The sequence below is a fragment of the Cebidichthys violaceus genome, unplaced genomic scaffold (assembly GCF_023349555.1).
Source record: "Cebidichthys violaceus isolate CVI_PGR_0920_01 unplaced genomic scaffold, fCebVio1.0.p SCAF_19, whole genome shotgun sequence".
In the NCBI taxonomy this organism is placed as follows: Eukaryota; Metazoa; Chordata; class Actinopteri; order Perciformes; family Stichaeidae; genus Cebidichthys; species Cebidichthys violaceus.
Window position 1 is genome coordinate 4923494 of NW_027176361.1, and position 27282 is coordinate 4950775.

At 47.5% G+C, this 27282-nt stretch overlaps 1 protein-coding gene across 1 annotated transcript in view; it reads right to left on the bottom strand.

The window, feature by feature from the left end:
* Positions 1–6518: 6518 nt before the first annotated feature.
* pcdh7b (protocadherin 7b) overlaps positions 6519–27282 on the bottom strand; it is a 51541-nt gene continuing 30777 nt past the window's right edge. The window contains 4 exon segments of the mRNA XM_068713347.1: positions 6519–8565; positions 8567–8641; positions 8643–8696; positions 8698–8733. Coding sequence (XP_068569448.1) covers positions 8494–8565; positions 8567–8641; positions 8643–8696; positions 8698–8733 — 237 coding nt within the window. The 3' untranslated portion in view covers positions 6519–8493.

A 27282-nucleotide genomic window follows, 5' to 3' on the forward strand; every position in this document is an offset into this window, starting at 1 on the left:
GGTTCTGTTGGGTTTGGCAAAAAAAAAGCTGCTCACCTTTTTTTTTTTTTTTTAGCGTTTTCTCGGAAAGTTCTGTAATCACATAATCAGCGCGGCGGCATTCCTTGTGTGCAAAATGAAATTGCCGGATAGTTCTTTCTTTTTTTTTTTTTTTGTTGTGTTGAGCAGAACAAAAGTGTTCCAGCAGAGTTATTATGCATGGTTTTGTGTATGCGCCTTAACTGTGAGATATGAGTAGGGGGGGTAGTGAGAGACGGTGTTTGCACATAAAGTATTGTATGTTTGGCAAACGCATGAATGAATGCATGAGCGGCCCCGGCTTGGTGTCGGCCTACAGAATGTGTGAACACCTGAATGTGTTTTTTTCTTTCCCTGAATTCTGTTTGTTTGCGCTTTTTTTTTTTCAACAAATTCCCCGAAGTGAGAAAAAAAAAAAAAAAAGAAAAAGAAAAGAATGCCTTCATTCTTTTTCTCAGCGTTTTCTCTCAGATATGCTGCTGCTGGTGTGAAGTTGCTTTGCTGTAACATATGTGCATACATATGTACAGTTGTCCCTTGCAGTGGTCTTCTGTGGATTCTCGGCCCACGTTCAATGATCATTTGTAGATCAATGTACAAATACATAAATAAACACTTGCGGGCAAGCGTGTAAGATCATCGGCATGACTTGCAGCTAGCTCCCTCCCAGCGCTACGGACGTCACGCTGGGAGAGACATGGCGCCCGCCGTTGTCCCGGCACTGTACACCTGATGTTCCTTCGGCACCACCTGTTCACCTCGTCCACAATCATGCTCTGAATCCTAACCGATTATTTGGACCGAGGGGAGGAAAAGCGAGAGAGAGAGAGAGAGAGAGAGAGAGAGAGAGAGAGAGGAGAGAGAGAGAGAGAGAGAGAGAGAGAGAGAGGAGAGAGAGAGAGAGAGAGAGAGAGAGAGAGAGAGAGAGAGAGAGAGAGAGAGAGAGAGAGAGAGGAGAGGAGAGAGAGAGAGAGAGAGAGGAGGTGGGTGGTAAAAGGGGAGGGGGGGGGACAAGCAGAAGATAGAGTGCCTGGGAGGAGATGGGGGGAGGGGGGGAGGCTTTGGCTGAGTGCCTCGGAGGTGTTTAATTGTCCTTTATTGAAGACCCCGCCCCCACCAAACGGTAGACCTGACACACATACCCTCGCCCAAGGAGTGATGATATCGTGAGAGAGGTGTGTGTGGGGGTGTGGGATACAAAAAAAAAATAAAAAAAATAGCAAGGTGCATTCCAAATTAACAGCTGTCGGAGGAAAGTGATTTTACTCCGCACATAACGAATGCCCGTGCCACTGGGAGACGAGCCAAATTGCTAGTCACTGCCTCGTTGCACCTAAAAAGGCACGAAACGCGCATGGCGGCGCGTATGACTGTAGGCCCTCATTGAAAATGCAGTCATGTCTCTGCAGTCTCATGGAAACCCATCCCCGCTCCTCGGCTCTTTCTCCTGCGAGTGTTGACTTATCAACCGTGCGTCCAGCTTGCAGAAGAAAAAAAAAAAAGAAAAAAATACAACAGACAACTCCATCTTTGACGGGAAAATGGACGCGCGTATTCCCCTCGCAAAAAAAACATGTCCGCCTCACTCGCGCGGGGCTTTTATTTGCGAAGTACTTGACAATAAGGCCTTTTAAAACACGTTTACAGCCGTCTCTCTGTGAGAAAGGCTCATATTCTGTCCTTGCAGTCAATATGAAGTGGCTGCACTCTCTCTCTCTCTCTCTCTCTCGGACCAAAATGGCCGCCGTGGCTGCGCGACGCCTCCGTGTGTCGTCGTTTGTAAGCTAGCTGAATGGCTTTTTTTTTAATCTCTGTCAGGATGTGGGTGTTCGCCCGACTGTCGCTACACAAAACATCACGGCAACAAAGCCATTATTCCACACGATACACGTGTAGTGGGCAGTCTCTCTCGCAGCGTCCTTACATCGCAGAGAGTGTAATATTTGGACGATAAAGGATGCCATTAACATTATTCCTGAAGTAGATTTAAAGGGTCAGGTCATCCAAATTACAAAAATATTTGTCCCTAAATTTTCAGCCTTCACCTAAATACAATGAAGTTGAATACAATTTGACAAAGTACGGCGCAAAAATGATTTATTTTTATTAAAGTTGAGTGGTTTTTCAGCAGATTTTGGCCAAATTCACAAGAAAAGAAACAGAATTCATCATCTTGCGTTTCTCAGTTTGTGGGACTTTGGTTTAAAACTACAATGAGAACTGCGTATTATCTAGAGTAACCTGGACATTGTTGCTGGAAAGATGCTTTTTTTTTTTTTTAATCTGTCTTTATCTCTACTGTGGTGGCTGTCTCCAAACTGGGCAAATGATGCATGGCTGGACACCGAAAGCGGCACATTCTGGTGAATTGATCTGTTAACGGGGAACCATTAATGAACAGATTCCTCTGGTCTCTCTTGATCCCTGCGAACAGCAGGTATTTCTTCAGGCTTAATTCGGTCTGGGGGGGGTGTGTTGCAGGAGTTAGACGGCACTGGGTGGGCTTCGCAGTCCATATGTGCCCATGTGGAGAGACAGAGAGGAAGACAGGACTGTGGATGTGACACCGGGGTATGATTTGAATACCTGCCTGCTCTGGGCTGAGCAGTGATCAATCATCTCTCTGTCAAGCGCCACTCCCTGCTGGCAACTTCTCCACGCATGTAACTCCATCTCTTAACACCCCCTCCTTCTGTTTCTCATTCTCTATCTATTTTTTTTTTTTTTTTTAAATAATTCCCTCTCTATCTGCTGGTCTCGTTCCAACCTCCCCCATCCTTCGATCCATCTCTGGGCTCCCTGAGCAATGTGTTACTCATTTACTCTGCGTTGCCATGCTTTCCCCTCTCTGCTTTCTCTCACGGCATCTCGCCAGGTCCTCTTGTTCTTTCTATCTCCCGCGCTGTCGGCCTGCCTGAGGATATCGGTAGAAAAAGAAATGAGGGGCGTGGGGTAAGGGACAGATGGAAATGAGCGAGCGACGCACGGCCGGAGGACTGCAGGCACGCACTACAAGTACAAACCCTGCCGCAAAGTGCACCTGACTGTAACTGTTACTCATTATTATTTCTCTCATTTCCGTCCCCGGATTTTTAATTTCCTAATTAATGTTGGGAGTGTTTTTAGCTCGTGCACCACATGGAGTGCAACCTTGGGGAGGGCAATCGGGGGGGAAGAAAAAAAAAAAAGAAAAAAAATTGTGTGTAACATGCTGATTGATAGCGCGAACGCCTTCCGCTGGGTGATTTTTCACTATACCGCTTTCCACAGAGTGCTGATGGGCACGCAAGCACACACACACACACACACACACACACACACACACACACACAAGCGCACACACGCTCCCATCCCTCCACCAAGTTGTGGGAAATCAGACCTAAGACCCAGTGCTGCTGCCGCTCGGCTCTTGAAATATGAATGGTTTTAATTAAACAAATTTGCTTTGCCATCTGGCCCTACAATTGGGCTTGCCTAATGAACAGAGTAACACACACAAACACACACACACACATTATTAACCAGGCTAAGCAGCATTCCAGCGGGCAAAGCTTTGGAAATAGACAGAAACAACAACAATGAAGTGATCTAGTGAGGTGCTTCACAGAGCTGGAAAATAATGCAGTGCTGAATGAGGCGTGTGTGTGTGTGTGTGTGTGTGTGGCTAAAGCTTATTTGTATGTCCCTGAGCATGTGTGTTCATTTCTCTGTGTAAAAGTGTGCGTTTCTGTCTGTCTGTCTGCGTCAGCGCAGGCTCAGACGGCGTCTGCACACGCCGACTACCTCACTGACAGCTGCTGTGTGATGTGCCACGAGTCTGTCCTACTCTATCGGGCCAGCTAGCCAACACTAAATGATGATGTTTGTAATCCAACGGTGGTAGCCCAACATTTCTCAGCGGGAGAGACAGGAGAGAGATAGAGCCCTGTGTGTGCGTGTGTGTGTGTGTGTGTGTGTGTGTGTGTGTGTGTGTGTGAGTGAGCTGGGGGGGGGGTGGTGGTTGTCTGGCAGCCAAAGCACAGGAACGTGGGAGGCATGCTAACGTTAGCAGCCAGTAGGACGTGCTATTACTCTCTTAGAGGCTACAATAAATTTGCACTATTCATCCGTCTTAGCAGCCGGCGTAAATGAAATCCGGCATCGGCCTCCGTGAGATGCACTCAGCGATGTAGTGGTAAGTAAAAAAAGTTGGGTAAACTAATATATAACCTCTTGGTGAGCGTCGCAAGGCACGAATAACCCCCTGCGGTATGAAAAAAAAAAGAAAAAAAGAAAAAAAAGTTCTGTTGAGGAAAGTTTTCCCTTCTTAAAAAGTCGTCCTACACACACACACACACACACACACACACACACACACACACACACACACACACACGCGCGGGATACATTAGCTTCGCGTACCTGTGTGTGGCATTAGCCGCAGGCCCCAGCAACACAGCACTGGTGTTGACTGAAGGAGGTGAAGCCAAAGTAAAAGGTTCAATCAAACCATTTTTCCATAGAGAAACAGCCACCGTATAACGATTAATGCTGTGGATCAAATAGTATAAACCCTTGGCAGCGTGACCTATCGCAACAAGCAGAGCAAACCGTGTAGCTGCACTGATGCACTGAACAATTACTACATCTTCAGCGCCCGGGAGCTGTTCGCATTCGCCTGCGCGCGGAGGTTTTCATAAGAAAACACTTTGCACACCTCAGACACCTGACTCGTGATGAAAGGGCAGTGTGGAAGGATGTTATTTTTTTTTTTTGAGGTGCGCTTGAACTAACACGGTAAAAATTGAAAAAAATAAATAAAAAATCCGCTGCCCCGCCCCCGGCAGTGTGGAGATCAATAATAGAGCGCGAGTCTTTGACCCCAGCGATAACGGCGCACATCTGGATGGGCTCTTCCACATCTGTAGCGCGGACCTAATCGGATGTTTGACTCCAAACACTCAGCGTTTATGAATATCTGATGAGCGCCAGGGTAAGCTTATGAATAAGTGAGTGGCCCAGCTGTGCGTCAAAAGATCAAGACTTTATGAAATGCACCAAATGTCATAGCCCGAGCAATACATGGAACTTATGTGCCGCTCCAGACTTATGGTAAAACTGATTTTTTATTTATTTTTTTCCTCTAAAAGCTACAAATTGAATTCTTTGTGCGTTGTTCAGCTGAACAAATCCAGAAACATCTGTGAAGATGCAGCAGAATTCTCCGAGGTTCCTGACGAGCAGATTTTTGACGGTTGCCGAAACAACGTCTGTGAGGAAGAAAACTACAGAGGAGCCCTGTGTGATCGTTTGTGCAGTGTGGATTGGGTCGACAATGTGTTCATATTCCCGCGATGACCCCCCGGCACTCCCTGCTTGGTTCTGGAAGAATCTGTCTCGGATGGAGAGGTTTGTTTTTTTTTTTTCCCTTATCTGACACTCCCCATGGAAAGAAGTCAACCAATAGAAAATAATAAAGTTGGAAACCTGACCTTGATGAAGGAGATGAGGAAAAAGAAAACACGGTCCCTCGGTACATCTGAGCGCGGTGGAAAGGAAGTAGGGGATGAAGAGCGGGAGGCCAGAGAGCGAAAAACAGACCGTGTGTTTGTCTTTGTGTGTGTTTGTCTGGGTCCGTGTTAGTACGGATGCCTGCGCACGTGTGTGTGTGTGTGTGTGTGTGTGTGTGTGTGTGTGGCTGTTGGTGTGCGTGCATTCATGTGTGTGAGACAGACGACAGACATCGATCGACGGCGAAGCGAGTTAGAGCCGTAAAAAGGCCCAGAAATATTCCAAAAAAAAAAAAAGGGACAAGAGCCTTTGTCCGCATTCGACCCCGTTGCAAAGCAATGGTTTCCCTGCTTACTTCTGGTCTTCTACAGCACAAAAAAAAAAATTACCAAAAATAAGGACTGACTCGCCACGACTCTCCGCCGCATTACGCACATAAATGGCAGCAATTACCTGTCGCTAATGACGCTCACCACCAACACTGGGCGCCACGGCAAAGCCATCTGCTAACTCTTGTTTTCCCCTCTTTCCTCATAACTCCCTCGTTTCCTAAAAGGGCTAAGGTTTCACATAAAGCAGTGCTGTTAGTGTCTCTGTGTGTGTGTGTGTGTGTGTGTGTGTGTGCGTGCGTGTGTGTGTGTTCTGGCTACAACACAAGGGGGAGTGCTAATGACTGTAGTTAGCATCCTCAAGAGGGTGAAGCACTTTGCCAATATTTGCCCTAACCATTAGATGATTGCATTTACTTTACACTTAGGTATTTAGCCCAAGCCCTTATCCACAGTGACCTAGCAGAGTTGAGCAAGCTAGGGGCTCAGCGTCTTCCTCAAGGACACTTGAACAGGAAGCATAAAGCTGCCTTTTTTTTTTTCCCCCCTCGGATTGAATGACAGGACCAGGACCAATTAGAGTCACCCAGACCACAAGGCCACCCTGCTGCCCTCCTGACGCAAGGCTACTAATGCAAACCGTAGGAGCTCTACGCGCTGCAAGAGATGCAGGGGGTTGCTTTGAAACAAAAACGTGAACTCACTTGTACTACTTGCCTTTCCATCTTCTCTCTCACACACACACACACACACACACACACACACACACACACACACACACAGTTCGGCTGATCTCACTAAAGATAGCGAGCAGCAGCAGCAGCAGCAGAGCACGGCGTTTCTCTTGGATGGAGACCGATTCATGAATTGACCCTTGACTCTGTTCCTCCGACAAATCTCCTCTAAGGCTCCAGTGGACTTTACAATAGTACCCTCTGCTGAAGAGGAAGAATTAACAACATATGTGCGTTGAGCTGAAACCAAAATTGATGGGGATGAAATTAACGCATACTTGGGGTCAATGTGCTAAGTGTAAAATATTTCACATTGGACAATATCTTACCGTACTTTTTTTTCTTCAAGGTGGGACTTGATTGACGGGCTGACCTCACTTCTCATCTCACTTGGATTACTGCTGTCGGCTGTCCCTGTCCTATTACTTTTAAATGGAGACCAAATTGAAATGAGTCTTTTTGATTGGATCTAATTCGGCCAGTAAATGGGTGCCTATTGTCTGAAAAGGGAGATTTTAAGTATCCTCCAGGTAGCCCTATCGGCTCACATTAAAGTGGTTTCAATCCTTTTTAATCTGCATTGAGGCCAAAAAAAAAAAAAAAAAAAAATGGAAGAAAGCTCACCGCGGGCACCTTTGTAACTGCCTGTTTGATGTGCACATCTGTGCCTGACTTCCGCTCTGCTTTCTTAGGGGGTCATTGCAAACCCATAACTAGACATTTAACCCTCTCCAAAGGTTCTCCGGGCCACACCTTGTGGATACAAGTGGAACGTCGCGTTGACTCCACTGATCTGAGATAAGTTAAGACATCATCTCAAAAACAAATCCGAGTTGGGAGGGAAAAAAAAAGTGAATCTGTACGCCATTTGAATATCCTTATCCTAAGCTGCAGTGGGGAAGCCTCTGCACTTAGGCTTAGCACTCTCAAGACAGCTCCTCCTTGTTAAGCATCGCCTCAGACTCCTACACTATGAATGGGACCATTACCCCCCATCTCTCACTGCACACACACACACACACACACACACACACACACACACACACACACACACACACGTATTTTGGTCTTGGTAGGAAACTAGCTCAGGGTGGCTGTGAGGTTATGCAGCACTGTACCCAGGGACTGCCTTTACAATAGACCTTTTTTTTTTTTTTTCCACTGCTCCCACTCACTCTCTCTAGACTGCAGTCTTTTTTTTTGTTGCATTACAACCTCCAGAACATCAGCTCCATCTCCCAATTGTAGCAAAATAAACTCCTTCATAAGGGCCTCAAGCCAGCACTCATTGCAAATCAGTACAGCGGTACGGCTTCTAAACAATTCAAGTGGGGTATTAACCCCCCGCTGCTACTCCTCCTTTACTTCATCTCAAAGAGATCTCGAGCAAAATCTATCCTCAGTCGAGGTTGAAATCAAGACGACGAATGGAATTCTGCAAGAATTGCGAAGGAAAAAGAGCTGCAAACTGAAAGGGAGTAAGACGGCCTTGAAAAAGGTGTTGATCTTAAAGAATATGTCTGTTACATATATTCCCTCGTGTTGCGCCTTTGATCAAATAAGCCTGCTGTCTTCTGAAACAGAACCACTAGGTTTTATCATAAATCCCGCACCTCGTCTCCCACACGGTGTACATTCACGGAGGGGCTTTAGCTTTGATGAAAGGTGCAACGGCTGCTATGTCACGACCTCGACGCCACGTCACACTTGGTTCGCTACAGAACTAAGCAGGAATCCTCAGGCACTCAAAACACTTACAGAACTACTTGGTAACAAATTATAAAAATTAAAAAAAGGGCCCGAACCGTACATGTCTTTGTGTGTTTCTGAGGACGTCTACCGTCGAGGGTGCTGTCTCTGCGTGGATGCTCTAGGCAGTGTGTGTGTATGTTTCCTGTATCTTAGCGCTTTCTTAATCTCCTTTAGTGTTTGCCCCTACCATTTTCCATGTGCTCTGCCTCACCGACACTGCCATCCGGCGTTGTCCTCTCGTTAGCTGTCCTCGGGCAGGGGAAGGGCGCCCAGCCGGGGCCCCGACGAACTCTTGCTGCTGGGCGTCTCCGACTCGTCCCAGGCCGCTGTCGTAGCAGCTCTGCAGCGATCCCTGCTGGTGAGGGTCCTGGGGCTTGGCTCACCACCGAGAAGGTCACTCGGCGAAACGGCTACAAGAGAAACCAAACGGCCGCGGGGGTCACTATAAAAGGGACTCTTTTGCTTTTCTTTTCTTTTTTTTTTCTTTTTTTGAATTGTTTGAGGACAGCTAGGGAGTTGGATCCTCTGTATTTTTTGAAAAAAGGGATTTCGGGTCAGGATGGTAGAGGAATAGGTTAGGACAAAAAAGGGGGGGGGGGGCAAGGGTAAGGAGACTATGCTTGAATTGGAGGAGTCTGGAGGAGTCGTGGAAGTGCGCTGGCTAGATTTTAAGGACACAATTATTGGAGCGTAAATCTGTCACATTCCTGACCCTAAAAACAAGACAAACAACCTAATCTGCTCCATCACAAACGAGCCAACAAGGAGCTTTTATCGCAACAAACAAGGTCATGCCTTTCTCACACCCCGCAAACCATCAATGGGAAGACTTTGTAGCAGGGAGACGCAGGAGGCTTTACAAAGGAAGCCTTTCACAAGCCCGCTTGAAGCTCAGGGGACCAAGACGACACGGCAGCCCGCTAAACCTGCGTGTTAAATACAGTGGAGGAGGAATTTACCGGCCTGATTCACTTGTTTACTTTGGCCGCGAAAAGAGGACAAGGCGAACGGAGCGTCCGGCTCCGCGGGAGGTCTGATTTTGGCGAGGGGCAGGCAGACGAAGGGGGGGACGGGGGACGGGGGACACCTACTAGACTGCATGCGAGCACACAGCTTTGTGCTAGATGAGCTGCGGTTTTCCCGCCGCCAATCAGTGTAGCCTGCTAATTATTGAACAGTGTCCCGAGTTAAGCAGTAACAGAGCATGTCATTAAAGCGGAGGCCTCCTGCTCACCGTCTTCAGCCCGTTTCCCCTCCCCTCCCCTCCGCATCTCTCAATCGCTGTCTGAGCGTTGTACAAAAGTAATGGCAGATGGGGAGGGGGGGGGGGGGGGTGGGGGGTGAGCCTAGGAATGAAAGATCCGGCTTGGTCATTACCAGAATAAATGGCATAACAAATGGTTGACGCCATTCATTAATTCGTTACAAACACAGTGAGAGCTGATCTTCTCCTCCAGCCCCTTGCCGGACCTCATCACTTGTTCTCCCGCTCTTCTTGTCTTCTCCTTCCTCCCTACATGTCCTCCTTGTCTCTCCGTTCCGTCACGAGAATATTAAACGAGACAGAGGCCCATTACTCAAACATTTTCTCTTTCTCCCTCCATCTCCTTCCATTTTTGGTCCCCCCCCCCCCAATTGTCTCACCTGATGAAATGAAATCTTGCTATCGGCGCCTGCGGTCGGTAACCGCGTCTTTAATTCCGTACATCTATCCACTCCCCCGTTTTGGATCATTTTTATCTGAGAGGCTGACGCCAAAACATCACGTCAAGCTGTTATCGCGTCGACGGATATTTGGTATGCGTGAACGCGTGTCTGTATCTTTGGAGAACGAGTGACAAATGAAGTGACGGCACTCGTGTGCACGCGGATATAAGGGACAATCTCAGCGAGTGTATCCAGGTCACAACAGGAAGGTGAACCTCTTTGTTATTTTTGTCATCCTGAGACACTTACTGCAAGCACCTCTGCATTTCTGCCAGGCATATACTGTGAAAGATTGTCTTTTTGATAATGAAATTTCCCACAAGCCACTGGGGAAAAGAATGGGCCTCCTTTAGCTCTTGTGCGCCTGTTTGCAAATTTGCATTTATTCATATATTTGCATTTATTTATATAAATATATATATATATCCACCCGGTTTTTCCCTGGCTGGCTGGCTAGCAAAGCAATCTTGGCAATAAATCATGTTTCCATGTAATTACAATCAACACTCAACAAATGAATTGGTATAAATATTCATGCAAATTTCACTTGGATAGTCAAACATTTGTTGCATAATTAAAATCGGGGCCCAGAAGGAGAACTGCTTTCTATAAGTGTAATAACACTTGAAGGGACGCTAAGATATTAAACCATGTTTTATCAGGTTTTGTTTGTTTGTTTGTTTGTTTGTTTTTTCACCCTATTTCTCCGAAACATTTGTTTGGTGCGAGGTGTGCGTTAAACAACAGCTTGTGTGTGGTCGGTGGGGGGGGGGGGGGGGGGGGGGGGGTGGGGGGGGGGGGGGGGGGGGAGTACTTTGTCTGGATCAGATTTAGTGGAGTGCCATACTCCTTGGGAAACACACTTTTCTAATGATACAAATTAAACGACTGTTGCCTAATGAATTGCTGGCTAGACCGTCGCAAAGAAAAGAAACACTCGAGCAGTCGCACACCGAGGGAAAATTGAGTTTGGGAGAGAGAAAAGAAGCTGACAGGAAGGGAGGGGGAGGGGAGAGGGGGGGGGAGTTAAATGAACAAATAGATTTTATTCACCTGAATTTCCCTTATTTTCACTGGAGGGAGAGTAAGATAGAAGAGAGAGGAAAGAAAAAAAAAAAAGCTAATTTGTTTGCAGACCAGAAATGGAGTTCACGCAGAGATCGCCGGAGGCTCTGGATTAGAATCTGCAGCAACCACCGTCTGCACGGAGACCTTCGCTCCCTTCATTCTGTGTCTTTTAAATAAATGAATAAAATAAAAAAGTGATTCTTTCGTCGTCATTTCTTCCCTCTATATGTGTGTGTGTGTGTGTGTGTGTGTGTGTGTGTGTGTGCTCACGTCTGGGCGTGTGTCTCAGAAGTAGCCGGGGAAGAAGAAGTGAATTGTCCAACGTGCCGTGTGAAATCACATATGGCTTTCTGGTTGTCAAATCCAATGCTTTTTTTTTTTTTTTTCCTCTCTCTTTCAAGTATTCATAGGTGACTATTTTGGGGCTCGTCATGTTGCTAAATCATAGGGAGAAATTAGCAGAATGATCTGCTCTGCTGACCCCCGAAGATGCTTTAATGCGTGAGGGAGATGTTACATTGTAAAATAAAAACAGGTCGTGGGTGTCGAGGTAAAAGGGTTCCCCTCGCGGTCTGTCCATGCTGACACAGAGCTGACCCCCCCCCCCCCCTTACCAGATACTGGTCAGACCCGGTGAGTCTGTTAAGCCTGACTGGGTACATGCCCTTCGATGCCGGTCCCTCTACCTCCTACCCTGACCTCCTGGTCCACTCAGCTGCCAATTAACCCAGCGGTGCATTCACACATACACAGACACACTGAAATGTCATGGCCAAGTCCCATTTATTTCAGCCAATAGTGTCTTTTGACTGTCTATTGTGTGATGGGTCTTTTAAAAGTCTTGGAAGATACAAAATAAGAAAATATTGTCCTCACTTACACACATATCTACGTATAAAGTAGCTAAACCCCACGATGTGTCCTATAGCTTTCAATGTATGGCTTTAATTTCAAGTTAGCACTAGTTTGCTTTATCTTTACCAGATGCCGGGACCTCTTTTCGGGCCTCTTTGTGCTGCGCCTGTGATTGAAAGCCAGCTGTGACAGCCACGGGTGATTGAGCAAATCCGTCATCCCAAAAAATGAACAATGCAAACAAGCCACAGGTCTACTGGGATGCTCTGGCCGACGCTGTGCTCGGCCTGTTTCCTGGACGCCAAAGGGAAAACACATGGGCTTGCCTGACTCTAGCCAAGCTGGGGCCAATAAAAACAGGACCGTGCCACTCGTGTCAATAATGTGTGACCTCTTGGGTTTGATTTTCATTTCCTCCACCCACCGACCCTCCGAACGAAAGGTTGAGCCTCCGTCGGCAGCACTCTGTTTGAGCCGTGGTACTTCTTTTATCTCCTGGCAAACCTTTGACTTGGTAACACATTGTTCAATAGTAGAGCATTCGGAACCTCAGATTCGTTCACATCGAGTTGAGAACACAGTACAGGCGCGTTACTTAAGACTATGCAGTAGGTTTAATGTCAAGTATTTTGTAAAGAGTTCTCATTATCAGACCCCCAATCAAATCCTCCAATGTCACTGGCTCATGCTCATGTGATAGAGTACCTGTACACAAGTCCACACAATGGTGACTGTGTTCTTGCTCTACCGCCAGTCCTCATCCACCGAGGAAGCCTTTTGAACCCGATCTCTCTGGATGTCTGGCTTTATAATTAAGCCCACCTTCACCAGAGCCTCTGGGTGGAGCGTAGGATAATAGAACGATGTAGGTGGGTCTGCTTGGAAAACACAGGGTGTGTAATTTCAGCTGTAAATACCTTTTGGCGGATGGCAGTGACCCACTACCGTGAACCACAGGAAGTAATTGTGGCTGTGCAGGACTTGGGGCAAGGGGAGCAAACATGAACTGCAGGGCTAGTGTCTTATTGCAGTCAACCAAGAGAGATGGAGGGATACACAGAGGAGAGCGGTGAGATGGAGAGACTGATTAAGAGGCCAGTAAAACAGGGGAGGGGGGGGGGGGGGACTCGGAGAAAGTGAGAGAAGGGAGCGACACATGAGTACGGCCATGATTGCCAAAAGTGCCAGTATGTAATTAAGAAGCCATGTTTCATTTTTAATGGGCGACCAGACAGCGGCCTGCAATCAACCACCTGAGACGCGCCGAAAGCGCCAAATAGCCACGGCACACCAAACAACATACTGGCTGGAATCTTAAAATGACCTCAACTGAATCGCGGCCGCTTGTTTTTGCGAAGCTCAAATGCCGGCGAGGCTTGCTGTAACTGCAGTACTGGGGAATTATAAAAGATCACGAGATACACCGAGGCTCAAGCTATAAATGGGACAAATGCCCTGAAGGTGAATGTCTGACTGGAAATCAATTTGGAATCTGATCAGGGGTGGATTCAGGTTCTGTTTGGGTGCTGCACTGTTGCACTTAATTACTATGCTAAGCTAAGCATAGAACGCTGCGGTCTGGCATCACTTGTCAAAAACAAGAGGCCGAATGGGGATGGTCTCTCAGGTGTGTTTGTGACGAGGGGAATTTTCCAAAAAAAGGGTTTCTGTCAGGGCCGAGTAAGTTGTGGGAATTCTGGCCGGAGTCGTTGGCTGCAGCTTTGTTAGTGCAACCGCCTGCACGGTCTCGGGTATCATGTTCTAGCCTGGCTGAGCCCTGTCAAGCTCCACTGCTCCTCTTCACTTCTTCACCCACCCCCCCACCCCCACCCAAACTTTGCTCCTCCTGCACACATTCCTCCCAGGTCACTCGGGATGAAGAGGAGAAACCGGGGTGACATTTCCAAAGAACGCCCAACACGCCGCGATAAAGCAAAAAGTAGTCCAGGTAAAAAAAAAAAAGGCTCTTGCAAGTTCAGTGTCTGATTTTTCCAACATTATCGTCTGAGCCAACAAAGATGCTACAAGTGTTTTTTTTTTCCCGCCTTTTTTTTATCTCTATTCTATTCTGCTAAAGAAAGTCCTTTTACAAAGCCACTCTCACAAGGGCATCCAGCTGCCGGTTCCTCACCTTAACTTTCTCCACAATAAAGGATTGGAACATAATAAGAAATTACAGCGATTGATTTAAAAGTCAATCTTTCATTTAAAATCATGTCAGGGAGCTGTGAGGTCAAACAATCCACATGGGTCCAAAGCCTGATAATAACATTTTTTATACAGCTTTAAAAATACTTTTATTACAGGTGGTGCAGACATATGGGCAACACAGCGCACAGCCTCGTTAAGAGTTGATGATGCTATTAGCACTCTCTTGTCGATCTTTGAAAGCGTGAGTGTGGTTTTTTTTTTTTTTTTTTACCCTTCCCTTTTAACATGTGGTCGTTTTATGATCTGACCGCATATCGACCAATCCAATGTCCCCTAGCGCTTGTCCATTGGCGTTCTCTTTATCGACCCTTTATTGCAGTCTTTGGCAGAAGAAATATCCATATAACTTATATGTGCTCCAGTAAGAAAAGACTATTCAATAAACACAAATAGACTGCAGGACACCCAGGACATGAACTCCACGATGCTTCCGACTTTTGCATGCTTGGCGTTGTGCCAGGAAAAGTTGTTGCTAGGCATAGAATGTCCTCGAAAAGAACTCTGGAGGGATAAAATGTTAGTCGCGGAGATTGTGCCCTGGGAACCACTTTGGATTGAGAAAAGGGAAGTGTGTGTGTGTGTGTGTGGGGGGGGGGGGGGGGGGAGGGGGATGCTAAAGTCTGAGAGACTTGAAGAACGCAAAACAAAAAAAAGGCAAATGTATGATAAGAAAATGACAAAATGGGGGGATCCTTCCATCCCAAGCTTCTTTTTTCTTCTTTCATCCACATCCCCTTCTAGTCGTTTCTTTTCCCAGTGTGTTTGGAATGCCTTTGGACGACTGCCACAGCTAGCACTACTATTAGCATGCACACCATGTGTACAGCCGGAGAGACCGACCAGCAGAAAGAAAAAGAACACATGGTTACTTTTTTTTTTTTTTTTTTTTTTTTTTTTAAAAGTCTGGGCTAAACTTTTAATTGCTCTTCAAGTGGCGGATTAGGCCATTGGTGTAACAGAGATACTATTCAGGGGGGATGCGTTTGAAGATCTTCAGAAGCTAAGCCCAACCCCTGACCTGCTCTGAATGGCAAAGGAGAAGTGCGTTTTTTTTTTTTGTTTCTTTTTCTTTTTTGGTTGACGGGGTGGGAGTGGAGATGGGCCGGGGGATGTTGAGTGGCAGTGGATTAGCTTCAAGCTGACAAATAACACCCTTTTGTGGGGCTTCTGCTGCTTTTCCGCTGGGCTGCAGGAAACAACATCCCACCAAACCCGGTTTGCATGAAGGCATGAAGGCTTCATAATTCATGAAGGGAGGCTTGTCATTGTCGACCAAATAGCTAATGTATTGGCGTTCGTGCTGTGGTACTTTTTTTTTCTTTTTTTGTTTGTTGCGGATTTCCACAGGAACATCCACGTCCATCAGTCGCGAATTATGTTACATCCTCTCATTATGAATGGATGGGGCCTTCTCCTGTGTCGCCATGTTAGAGCCACTGCTGCTGACACAGGCACTGGCAGACGCTGGGAATGAGTGTCAACCAAATCCCTGGCCGTGGTGTTGCTTACATAGAGTCTGCCTGCAAAAGCGTCGAGATCGCCTTTCCTGCTTTTTGTCGAATTCGGCCCTTGTTTACACGGCGACACCTGGATGGCGCGGCGTTCACTCTCCACATGCACATGTGTGCAAGAGAAAATCGCTCCCAGCGCAATTCAAGCATGAACGTGCCTGTAGTCTATCTGAGAGAAAGTGTATGTGTGTGTGTCAAGTCTTTGGCATTGTCATGTCATTTCACATGTCAACCTGCCATCCGCTTAAGTTCCCGGTTCTGGCATGGCATGGGAGGTTGGGGGGGTGGTCTAGGTGAATCATGTGGGGATCCATCACAGCTGTGGCAGCGCTGCATCTGACCAACGGCCTACTACTGTCAGTTTGTGACGGGCCTGGAGCTGGCGCTAACGCTAGCTTGTTGTGACACGGGTCTGGGTGTCAGCGGAAAACATGACACGGCATCAACGAAGCCAAAGCGGCCAAATGCCAGAGCTGAGCACTCGCTGCCACGGATATGAGAAACGCCAGCGCACTTGTTTTGCTACCTGTCCCGCGCGAGCACAGATGGGAGATTTAGAAGCCTTCAAATGCTATATCGAAATAAATGAATGTCAACGCAGAGAAGAGAAGAGAAGAGAAGAGAGAGAGAGAGAGAGAGAGAGAAAAAAAGAGGCAGTGATAGGATCTACAGGGATGGACAGATTTGTGGCGAGAAGGATAAAGAAAGAAAAAAAGACTGAGATAAGGGAGGGAGAAAGAGACGGAGAAAGATAAATGATTCTTTATTTACCATCCTGAGTCACTGATGACAGATAACCTGCATTCAGGAGATCAGGGCCGCCATCCAAACAGGCAAAGGAGAGAGGAGGGAGATATATTGGGGGAGGTTGGAGAGCATATCCAGCTTATCCGCTAATGAGGCGTTCTATTTGGGTATGATCATGCAGGCATGTATCAGTCAAGGCGGATAAGTAGTGTGTGTCCTTGTGTGTGTGTGTGTGTGTGTGTGTGTGTGCGTTTTTTAGCGCCTGTCCGTGCCCCTCGTACGCGGGCGCGCTCGCTCATGTCATCTCAAGAATCACCCGCACTCCCCTCATTTCATCGGCACATCAAACCACCAGGTGGCGCGTCTTTGCCAACGTGTACGTCCCGATCCTATCTCTTACACACACACACACACACACACACACACACACACACACACACACTTCCCCCCCCCCCCAAAAGGTCCTATCCACCACCTGTTCCCGACGACAGAGGCATAAGACAATCACGATCCGAGCAATTATGAAAACAATTATTACAAACGAGTAATTAAAACCCTAATGTCGGGGTAAATAAACTGACGGTGAGAAAGGGAGAGGGTGGAAGAAAGCCCAAGGCGAGTGAAGGGAGAAGGAATGAGGAAAGAGCAGCAGGAGAGAGAGAAGGAACTGAAAGAGATGTGTGCAGTCGCTATCGTGCTACAGTCCTGCCGCTGCAACTCGGGGATTATGAGGAATGGAACGGCCTCACACACTTAGCCGCACGTTTAACAGGCCCTCCAAACTTGGCATCGGAGATGTCTCCTCCCTCCCCCCCCTCCCGCGCATTCCTTCCCGTCATGTTCCCCGTCCCTCCATCCTCGTTCATCACCGCAACTCGGCCCCTTATCTCCCCTCCCCCCTCCCCCTCTCCCCTATCTCCAGTCTCTCTGTCACTCCCGTCCGCTCCCCTCCCTACCTCGCTATCTCTGTCGAGATCACGCAAGGTCAAACCTCGCCGACGTTTGATGGATGAAAATGGAATTAAGATGAAAGCACACTTTCAGATAATGAAGATATGCGGCGGGAGATTAGGAAGCTGGGGAGGCTGCTGAGGTGCCGACCAAATTAATATTGAAATTTATGTGTGTTTGGCTCAGGCCCAGACAATCCCCATGTGTTATTTTCACCAGGGGGCCAAAGTGGAAAACATAACAAAAAATTTAATAGCATTTGAGTGTAGGGGGGGGGGGGGGGTGGGATGGAAATGCTTTTTTCTTTTTCTGTTTTTTTTCAGCTGACAGTGTTCATTTTGCCTGACGCAGGGATGTAGAATGAAGTAACTGAAGTGACGCAGCCATTCAAGAGCAGAGGAGGAGTTGTGTTGGGAGCATTAAACATTACACACCTGTGGGGCTTTGAGTGTGTGTGTGTGTGTGTGTGTGTGTGTGTGTGTGTGTGTGTGTGTGTGTGTGTGTGTGTGTGTGTGTGTGTGTGTGTTACAGGAGATAGGCGAAAGGGATAAGGCCCCCGGTGCCTCAGAAGGCATCAAAGACAGACAGTCTATCAACGCTCCGTATCACTGTCTGATGACGGCGATACGAAACCCTAATCCGCATTTAAAATAGTCCTCTCCTCCTTCGAGTGCAGTCAGCTAACAGCGTCTCTCCTCTCCGATCCTCTCCTCATTCTCCCTCTCTCTTCCGACACTATTCCCAGCCAACTTAAAAACAAAGAAACAAGCAGATAAGATCCACAACGTGCTCTTAAGGTCTCATTTTTCCGGCTCCAGCCTTATTAGATCTCATTACTCCGTTGTTGACCGGGCGGCCATTTTGGGGCAGCTAATGGGAAATTTGATAATGGCGTCAGGTTGTTTTGGTCCCCACTGTCACGGGCTCTCCGGCACTCTCTCGCTCACAGTGGCACTTAGTTAAGGGCGGCGCAGGAGTGTCGAAAATGCACAATTAACGGTGCAGCTTGTTTGTTCCCTCTGGTATTTCTGCCCAATAAGTCAAAATAATGCAGAAAAACATTGGAGGAGCACAAAAGAAACTTGTGCGTGGTTTCTATTTGGTCCTGTTTTTGTCTTCTCTAAGCAACCTGTCCCCCCCTTATTGAATTAGAAGAAGGAGGGGGGGGGGGGCGTGGTCAGGTTACATGCGAGATTGCCAACAATGAAGCTCTTTGTGAAGTAAACAGGCCGAATATTACCTCTTTTTTTCCCCCCACTGTAATCAAAAGTTGCAGAGGTCAAACAGGCATGATTACAGGACACCTGTGGCCTGCTCTCCGGTGAGCTGTGCACCAATGCTCCTGTGCCATCAATCCACACCTAAATTGTGTGTGTGTGTGTGTGTGTGTGTGTGTGTGTGTGTGGGTGTGTGTGTGTGTTTCACCTATCACCTTACCAGCAGCTGGTATCCTAGGAATAAAGGAATCGTCAGAGGGATGGCCAGCGGAGGAAGAAGATGAAGGGGGGGGGGGGGGGGATAATGGCGGCGGTGTGCGGGGTTAGCAGATGGAACGGATCCTGTGTCTCGTTGAAATACCCCCCCCCACCCTTCCTCATGGTGCAGGTGAAAGCACCTAACTGTACAAGGACCCCCACCTCCCCTCCCCCTCCTCTCTGTACTTCTAATCAAGAGAAGGTCAGAAATGAGAGGATCTTTGAGGGGGAACAGAGAAAAAGAATGGCTACTATTGAAGTAACCTAAGCTAGCGGGGAAATCTCCGCCGTACGGACACATCACACGGCGCTCACACACACACACACACACACTGTCTCTGCAGTGACAGGAACCCGTTCTGTCTCTGACTCCATGAAGGAGCTGGTGGTGGTGGTGGTGGTGGTGGTGGTGGGTCAACGACTCCGAGATGATTATTGATTTAGAGTGACATCGGCACGACGGATTAAAAGTGACGAGTGCTAAGAACGGCGCCGTGCATCACATGCAGCGTCATCAAGGATCCATGATGGCGGATCAATACGGAGGCATGGAAGTCGGGTTGGCGATATGTGTCTTTGTGATTTTGCTGTGAACAGGCTTCCCTGCGTCCTTGTTGATTTTCAGGGAGAACATAAGAGGGATGTGGTTTTACGTGTCGCATCTCTCTCTCTCTCTCTTTATTTTTTCTTCCTCTTTTTTTCACTTTCTCTAGCTCTCTCTCGCCTGTGTCACTCAGCCACAACAGAACCGCTTGAAAAAAAAAAAAAAAAAAAAAAAAAAAGCAACCCCATCAAAACTCGAGGCCAGAATTGAGGCTGTCACATAAAAAGGCAAAACATCCATTTCATTTGAGCTCACATTACATTGCCATTTTCTCTCTCTTTGATCTAAGAACAATGCCCAGGATTTGCCTCTAAAAACCGTACCCAGTGCCCGCCGAACAGGTTTCTCTCCCCATTTAAGCGAAGGCAAACCGCTAGCGGCACGGCACGGCACAGCACAGCACAGCACAGCACAGCAGCCCGCCGCGCTAATGATGGCCCTCCTCAGGCTGGCTAATTTAACCCCCTGGTGTAAATTGAGAGGTAGAGGTCATGAAGCCGGCTCTGGCTTAAACCAATAATCACATCTCTTAAAAACAAGTAGAGGGGAAAAAAAAAGAAAACTGCCGCTTGGCCCCACATTTCTATGATAACAAGAAAATTGGGTGTGTTTTATTTATCTTTAGCGCAGACCACATTATTATGAATTTGGGGCATTGGAAGAGAAGTTATTTAGGAGGCTACAGTTTCTGTTATCCCCCCATGTATTTACTTTGCCTCCCTTGCTCTCTACCCCGGCCCTCCCTCCGCCCCGTCACTGCGCCTCTGGTCCTCCTCGTCTTCGGCCAGAATGAAAAGCAGGTCAGACGTACAACTCGATAAGCTCGGTGTAATACACCCGAAACCGAGTTGAGGCCGTCGTCGTTAGCATGCAGCGCGTCGCCACTGCGAGGCAAAAAAAAAAAAAAAATGTGCAAATCTGTCCGTGGATATTATTGCAGGTGTTGTAAATCTACTCTTTGTAGTGATTCTAACCGCTGACATGCACTCCCAAGGGGGAGCGAGATTGAGGAGCCTTGGGTGTGAGGTGGCTGTCCTTTTTTTCTCCCAAGATGCATCTGTCGAGCCTTGTTGGTACTTCAGTGGTAGTATAATCGCGCGGTGACATCTGAAGGCAGTTGCAGCAGCTCACACACACACACACACACACACACACACACACACACACACACACTTGTTTACAGCAAATGGCGTGTACTCCTTGCTTCAGTGCATGGTCCTACATAACAATGCTGATGGTGTTTTTGCAGAACAGAAGTTGTAAAGTAGAGTCATTGAATTTTTGTTCACCCCCCCCCCCCCCTCAACCAACATGTGCCAGGTACCAGCCCATCCAGATGTGATCATCACCATTACTGTTTGTTTTTTCAGCACCGACAACTTTTCATTTCGCGTCCATCTGTCAAGAATATTACCCACCGAGTCATCCATCGCGCTCAATCCACTCCCCTAATTCTCACGTCTCTCGCTCCGCTTATCTCCGTACGGTGCGGGTTGAGGCGTAATACTAACAAGGTAGAGAAAGACGAATTGCTTGTTGGCTCGTAAATCCGCAGATACGGTGAGCGGTGTGTTTCACATTACGGCTTTAGCCCCGCGTTACACCTCGGAGGAACTTGACTTCACACACGCATGCCTAAGCACACACATGAATAAAGGTCCCTGTCATCTTTCCCTCTCTCCGCTAATGAGTTCCATTTCATTCCCACATTCCTCTACACGACCCCATCAACCTCAGTTGTGTTGAGTTGCAATGCCACCAGCTCTCTGCTCCTTTCAAGGCCTCTCTCTCTCTCTCTCTCTCTCTCTCTCTCTCTCTGTCTCTCCACAGTGCTATCCAGTGCTCCATCGAGCCCCGCAATCTCGTTAATATTTCATCAAGTGGGGAATTTCACATCTGTAGGTCACATTCTGGGCCTTGGCAATTAGAAACTCAAACAGCGACCTGACTTGTTTCTTTTAATTCTACTTCTTCTTCTCCTCAGCCTTCTTCTGCGCACCCTTCTTTTTTTTTTTTTTTTTTTCTTTTTTCAAAGGGAATTAACAAGTTGAAATTAATTTGAGCTCCTTATAGCACAATCGCCGTGAGTGGCCGAGAGCAGGCGGTGGGGTGGGGGTGAGAGGGAGGGGTGGTGGTGGTGGTGGTTGATGTGAGAGATGGAGACCACCCGAATCCACATGAGAAGTGACTGCAGTCAATTGCCGGGTACACATTATCTTTGGTCTTAGGACAAATCCCTCAATTAGGAAACAAAGGACATAATATTGCCATGATTTTTTGGTGAAAACAAGGAACTGGAAACCATGAATAATTATACAGTAACGGCATATTCACCCAGCAGTTTATGTGATTTGAAGAAGTAAACATTGTGCGCGCTTTTTTTTTTTCTTCTTCTTCTTACTGCTTGTGTGTAATTACACGTGCGCTCACTAAAGGACATCTGTGCAGGCGCATTAAGTGTGTGTGTGTGGGGGTCTTAAGTGCACGCTGGAATCTGCGGGTTTATCCTTGATACTGTATCTGAACTGGATTAACAATGCCTCACTCCTTGCAATATCTTTGATTAACCCCGCCCATGCCTCACAGCATTAGGAGGAACAATAGGACGCCCCGGTCTTTGCATGTTGAAATGCATGATAACGCTGGAACGGCACGGTGTCAGCGGTGGGTAAATGTAAAGGGGATCCTCTCCACTCTGACTTGTTGTGTTATTCAAATGTAGGACGCGATAAGAGATGTGACCAATGAGCCATTTGCTGTTTTTTTTTTTTTTTTTTTTGTTCCACTAGGATGTCAACACAGCAGCTCTGGAATGGATTTAAAGAGATCACTGGGCCTTTATCTGCTTAAGATGCTGAGTAGAGTTTACATAAACACAAAGAAGGGCTCATCGTGGCTTTATAGACCACTAAACAAAAAAAACAATGTTCTCATTTAATGATTCTGACGGGTTAATGAGTGCTCCTGTGTTGCTGATCTGGGACCAGTGATTATTAGCAATGACCGCTCAGAACCCTGACCCGCAATGCACTCTCATACATGACCTTGTGACTTTCCTGTTCGCTAGCTTGCTTAGATCTAATACATATTGATCTGTTGTTGGGGAAGGCAGTGTGTGGAGGGAGCGAGAGAGAGAGAGAGATATGGACAGAATTAATGTTAAAATACGACCAAAAAAAACCAAAAACAACAAAAATCACTCTGGCAACTCCAGGTCCCTGCTGGGCTAATTTAAGCCGGCAAACAAAAGAGGCAGCCGAGCAATCTGGCAAAATAAAAAAAAAAAACAATGCTCCCCGCTGCAGCCAGCCAGCCAAGGCCAACACGCAGAGAGATGGCAAAAATCCACCGACTCGTTCTCAGAGTTACAGTCTCGGCAGAAACCTCGCGATGCAAGCCAGCGAACGCTCGCGTTCAAACGGGAGAGCGCGCCGCGCGTCTCTCTCTGTGAAGGTGCGGCCGACACAGAGGCGGGACTTTTGATAACGGGGCGCGTACGATCTGGTGCGCGCCAGACGAAGACACACCCATCCCACACGCAGCCCAGATCTGTCCATCAGCCGTGTGTTTAGCCAACCTAAAAAAGAAAAAAAAAAAAAACTGCCCCAATCAACACAGAAGCCGAGGCTTGTCAGTCACACATTAGCAGCCAAGTCACCACAAGGCAGAGGAGGAGATGAGGCTGAATGCTTATTAGTGGCTGTGAAATCTTAGCCCCAAAGCTTCTCTTGCATTCACAGGCTTCAGTCAGAAATGCTTTTCTTTAAGAGGATTTTTTTTTTTCTTCTTCTTCTACCGTTTTGCACAAAATGATACAGAGAAGGACGAGGCATGAGGAGCTACTATAGTATGTCCAAAACATGGATGTCTCCCACTAACTCCGTTACTGTAAGCGTCAGAAAATAAGTTTCCAAATACAGTATGTTCCCAGAGATTAGGAGGGCTTCTCTTCCTCCCACGCAAAACTTACACTGGAGGGAGGCCGATTGGCTGCGTTGACTTTGGCCATCGACTGAGAACATTCGCTGTGCGTTTAAAAAAAAAAAAAAAAAAGTCAGTGAATGGAAAGTTCAACCCCCACATGGTTGCGGTATCTCGATTTTGACCCTTCGTGATGCTAAAACAAAAAAAACATTAAAAAAAATAACTTGAGCTGCTCGGATACAAGCCACCTCTCACACAGGCGAAGAATTCAGCTCTTTAGAGAGAGCCCACATGCCCGAGCATTCATACATTAATAAAAGCGTACGACCACGCACGCCCCCGGAGAACGGGAAAATCTGCGCCGGCTCGCAGCCGACGGGCCGACGTGGCGTTTAAATGGATGTGACATTAAAACAGGCAGCCCCGTTCGGATTGCAGGAGGTTCAGAATCGCACTCCCTCCGCCTCCCTCGCTCTCTGCATCAATGTTGAAATAACGATGTCTTAACATATTTGTCAAACAGATGCAGCTGCTTTACACTTGCTGGAGGAAGAGGCAAAACGCGGGGCTTTATGTGATTTTCAATAACGATGCACAGCAGCTGTCAGTCACAGCCTGACCGAATCTCAAAATGCACTCCCACTCTCGGGTCCACTCAATAGTTGTCATGAGTCACCGCTACGAGCAATTACTGCGGTAATAGAAAAAAATACAAATGAGGGATAAAAAAAAAGACAGTAGGAAGCCATACGTGAGATCAAACTGAGGCGTCTCAGATGTAAACATTCGAATCGGGTTCCGCTGCAGACCGGGCAGCATAATTGAGATGGCAAGCTAAGGGGACAGGAAACAACATATTTTTAGATTTGTTTCACAGTCTAAGCATATGTGCTTTGGATTTGGATTCCATAAGAAGCAGGGAGGCACGCAAGCCCCCGCGAGCATGTTTCACCACTTCTTCCCCGCCTCTCGGCGTGTATCAACCCGAGGATTGACCATCAGTCGCACACCGTCCCCGTTCAATCTGCTCACTGTTTGATCTCAGCGAGGCAGAGCCAAAGAATAAACAACTCTATCACAGAAGGATTTTGCATACAAGGGAAAGGCAAAGAGATACAAAGCAAACAAATAAATGTGCCAGCCCGTATGAAGAATTCTGGGCCGCGTAATTAGGCAACATTCATAATACATGACCGGAGGGAGGGAGGGAGGGAGGGAGGGAGGGAGGAAGGAAGGGGAGGGGAGTAGGGGAAAGAGAGAGAAGAGAGGTAGAAGGGAGCGTTGAGAGTGTGCAGGCAGGAGTGGTAATGCGTGACCCGCTGTCATTGATCAGATGTGCGTACGTGTGTGTGTGTGTGTGTGTGTGTGTGTGTGTGTGTGTGTGTGTGTGTGTGTGTGTGTGTGTGTGTGTGTGTGTGTCCGCTCGCCCGTGTTCATTTCTGTGGCTATCGGTGTGTCTCTGCACCTGTGTGTTTGTTTGTGTGCACGGTGTGATGGAGGCAGAGGCCCTGTGGCAGGTAGAAAATGGCCCGGGCCTTTTCATTTGACACCGCTGCGCCTTCAAACAAACTACCTAGGGCCCCTGCGCACACCCATAATCCATTCAAGGTAGCAAGCAATTTTCATTATTGACTGGTGAGAAACACAGGCAGAGAAAGAGAGACAGAGAGAGAAAAAGGGGGGGGGGGGGGGGGGGGGGGAGAAGTAAGCGAGACGAGATGGAAAACAAAAAGAGAATAGCATGGCTGAGCGGGGGGGAGAGATTGAAAGTAGTAAAGAAGGGCGAAGTGGAGGAGATATAGCGAGAAGAGAAGAAAGGTTGCGCACAATGGAGAGAAAATAGATTACAAATAAAGAAGGGGGCTCAAGAGCAGGGAAGGGCTCAGAAGAGACGGATGTGATTGAGGGTGATGCGTCTGGAGAGGGAGGGAGGGAGGGAGGGAGGGAAGGAGAGTAGAGATGAAGGGGATGCAATCATAGGAGGTGCTAATGTATGGGCGCAAACATATAGGAAGTTCATGTTTACCAATGCTGGAGGTGGCGCATATGCAAAGCGACAGCCTTTACACACGTTTTTGGTTTTGTTGTTGTTGTTGTTGTTGTTGTTTTTCTTACAGCGGAGGTTTCGGCGATCACCGGTAAAGTGAGAGGGGTGGAGCGCATTTGGCGCTACGCTAATCCAAAACCTTGGGCCAGGGTTGGGCGACAGACATGGTCATGACCGTGAGCTGATGGATGGCTTAAGCAGATTGTCGTCACACACAAACACACACTCTTCTCTCTCTCTCTCTCTCTCTCTCTCTCTCTCTCTTCTTTTTCTCCAAAAACTACAAATCATAATACAGATCTAAACTCGGGGAAAAAACTCTACCACCGCTTGTCATTTCTCCGGCACGTTTTTACAGTATTGCGCTTTAAAGATCTGTCAAGAATATTGACAGGGCATTTTGGGACAGGCTCATTGAAATGCAGCTCTGCAAACCACAGAAGAAGAAGAAGAAGAAGAAGAGAGACGCAGAGCGATGGATAGAGGAAGGCTGGGTGCTGGGAGTTGTTAATGCTTGAAAGAAATCCCTCCGCGCCTTATATAAAATCACACAGATTTGTACTGTTTAACCCCCCACCAACCACCAATAACGTTTAAAGCAGGCTACCGGTACCAGAACATATTGCAAAATATGTTTGATGATGGGGGGGCTTGAGCTGCGCATTATTCACCGCAGGCCTGGTGGACCCAAACAGCAGTCAACAGGGAGCATCCTCCGCTTTTATTAGACGAGGGAAGTTGTGAGAAAAGGGAGGAAGGGGGTATAAAATGAGAGAAATGATTGATATTCCAGTCAAGTGACACAGTTCCTCTCGCTGTGTTTTTCTATCTCTCTCTGTCTCTCTAACAACCTGAGCCAGCAGCCAGGAAATGAGCCTGTTTTGTTTTGTTGGAAGTTTTTTTTTTTTCCATTTTTTTTTTTTTATTCTAAATAAAAAAAAAAATGACAGTGGATTTGTCACCCTCTCTGCGGTAATTTCGGAGCGAGGGCGCCGACGTACGGGCGTCCCTGTGTGTGACTCCTGCAGCTAAAGGTGCAACCCGTGAGAGCACCGATGCCGTCTGATTGAGGGGGACCGTAGCGGGAGGTGCGCGTGCCCCATACCTCGCTGAGAAGGTTAACATCACTCCCCGTGGTGCATTGCTGGAGCATCCATCAAACCTCAACAAATAAGTAATAACGGCACCGATCGCTGCCAAATGTCCCCCTCGTTTCGCATTCACGGCTGCACTTCTTGCTCTCCAAATCCCTTATGCTAACATCCCCAGTTCTCTTTCGCCTTATCTTCTCCTCCTCATCCTTTCAGTCTCCCTCCTTTCCCTACCGTCACGTCACATCATCTCTCTCTCTCTCTCTCTCTCTCTTTCCCTGACACACACACACACACACACACACACACACACACACACACACACACACACATTACACTCGGAGGGAGTGTGTCTAAGATTATGAGTCTCTCTTTTCTTATTTTTTTTTTTTTTTTTCTTTACGACCGGGGCCAGGGCCAGAAGTTGCCTCTGTCAGCACAATAAGGCCCTATAATGGATGGTAATCATTCAGCGAGCGTGGCAGCTACGGCTAGCCTGCAAAAAAAAAAAAAGAAAGAAAGAAATAAAGTGAGTGAGTGAGAGGCAGACGGAGAGAGAGAGAGAGAGAGAGAGAGAGAGAGAGAGAGAGAGAGAGAGTCGCCTGGCTCCTCCGCTGCTAATCTCAGCTAATGGCTTCTGCAGTGCCAGGATAGAGCTATACGCACTTATAATGCAGCGGGGGAAGAAAACGGAGGGATTGGACATGTGGGGTGGAGAGGTTGGTGGCGAGGGTGGGTCAACTGAGTGTTCAGTGTGTGTGTGTGTGT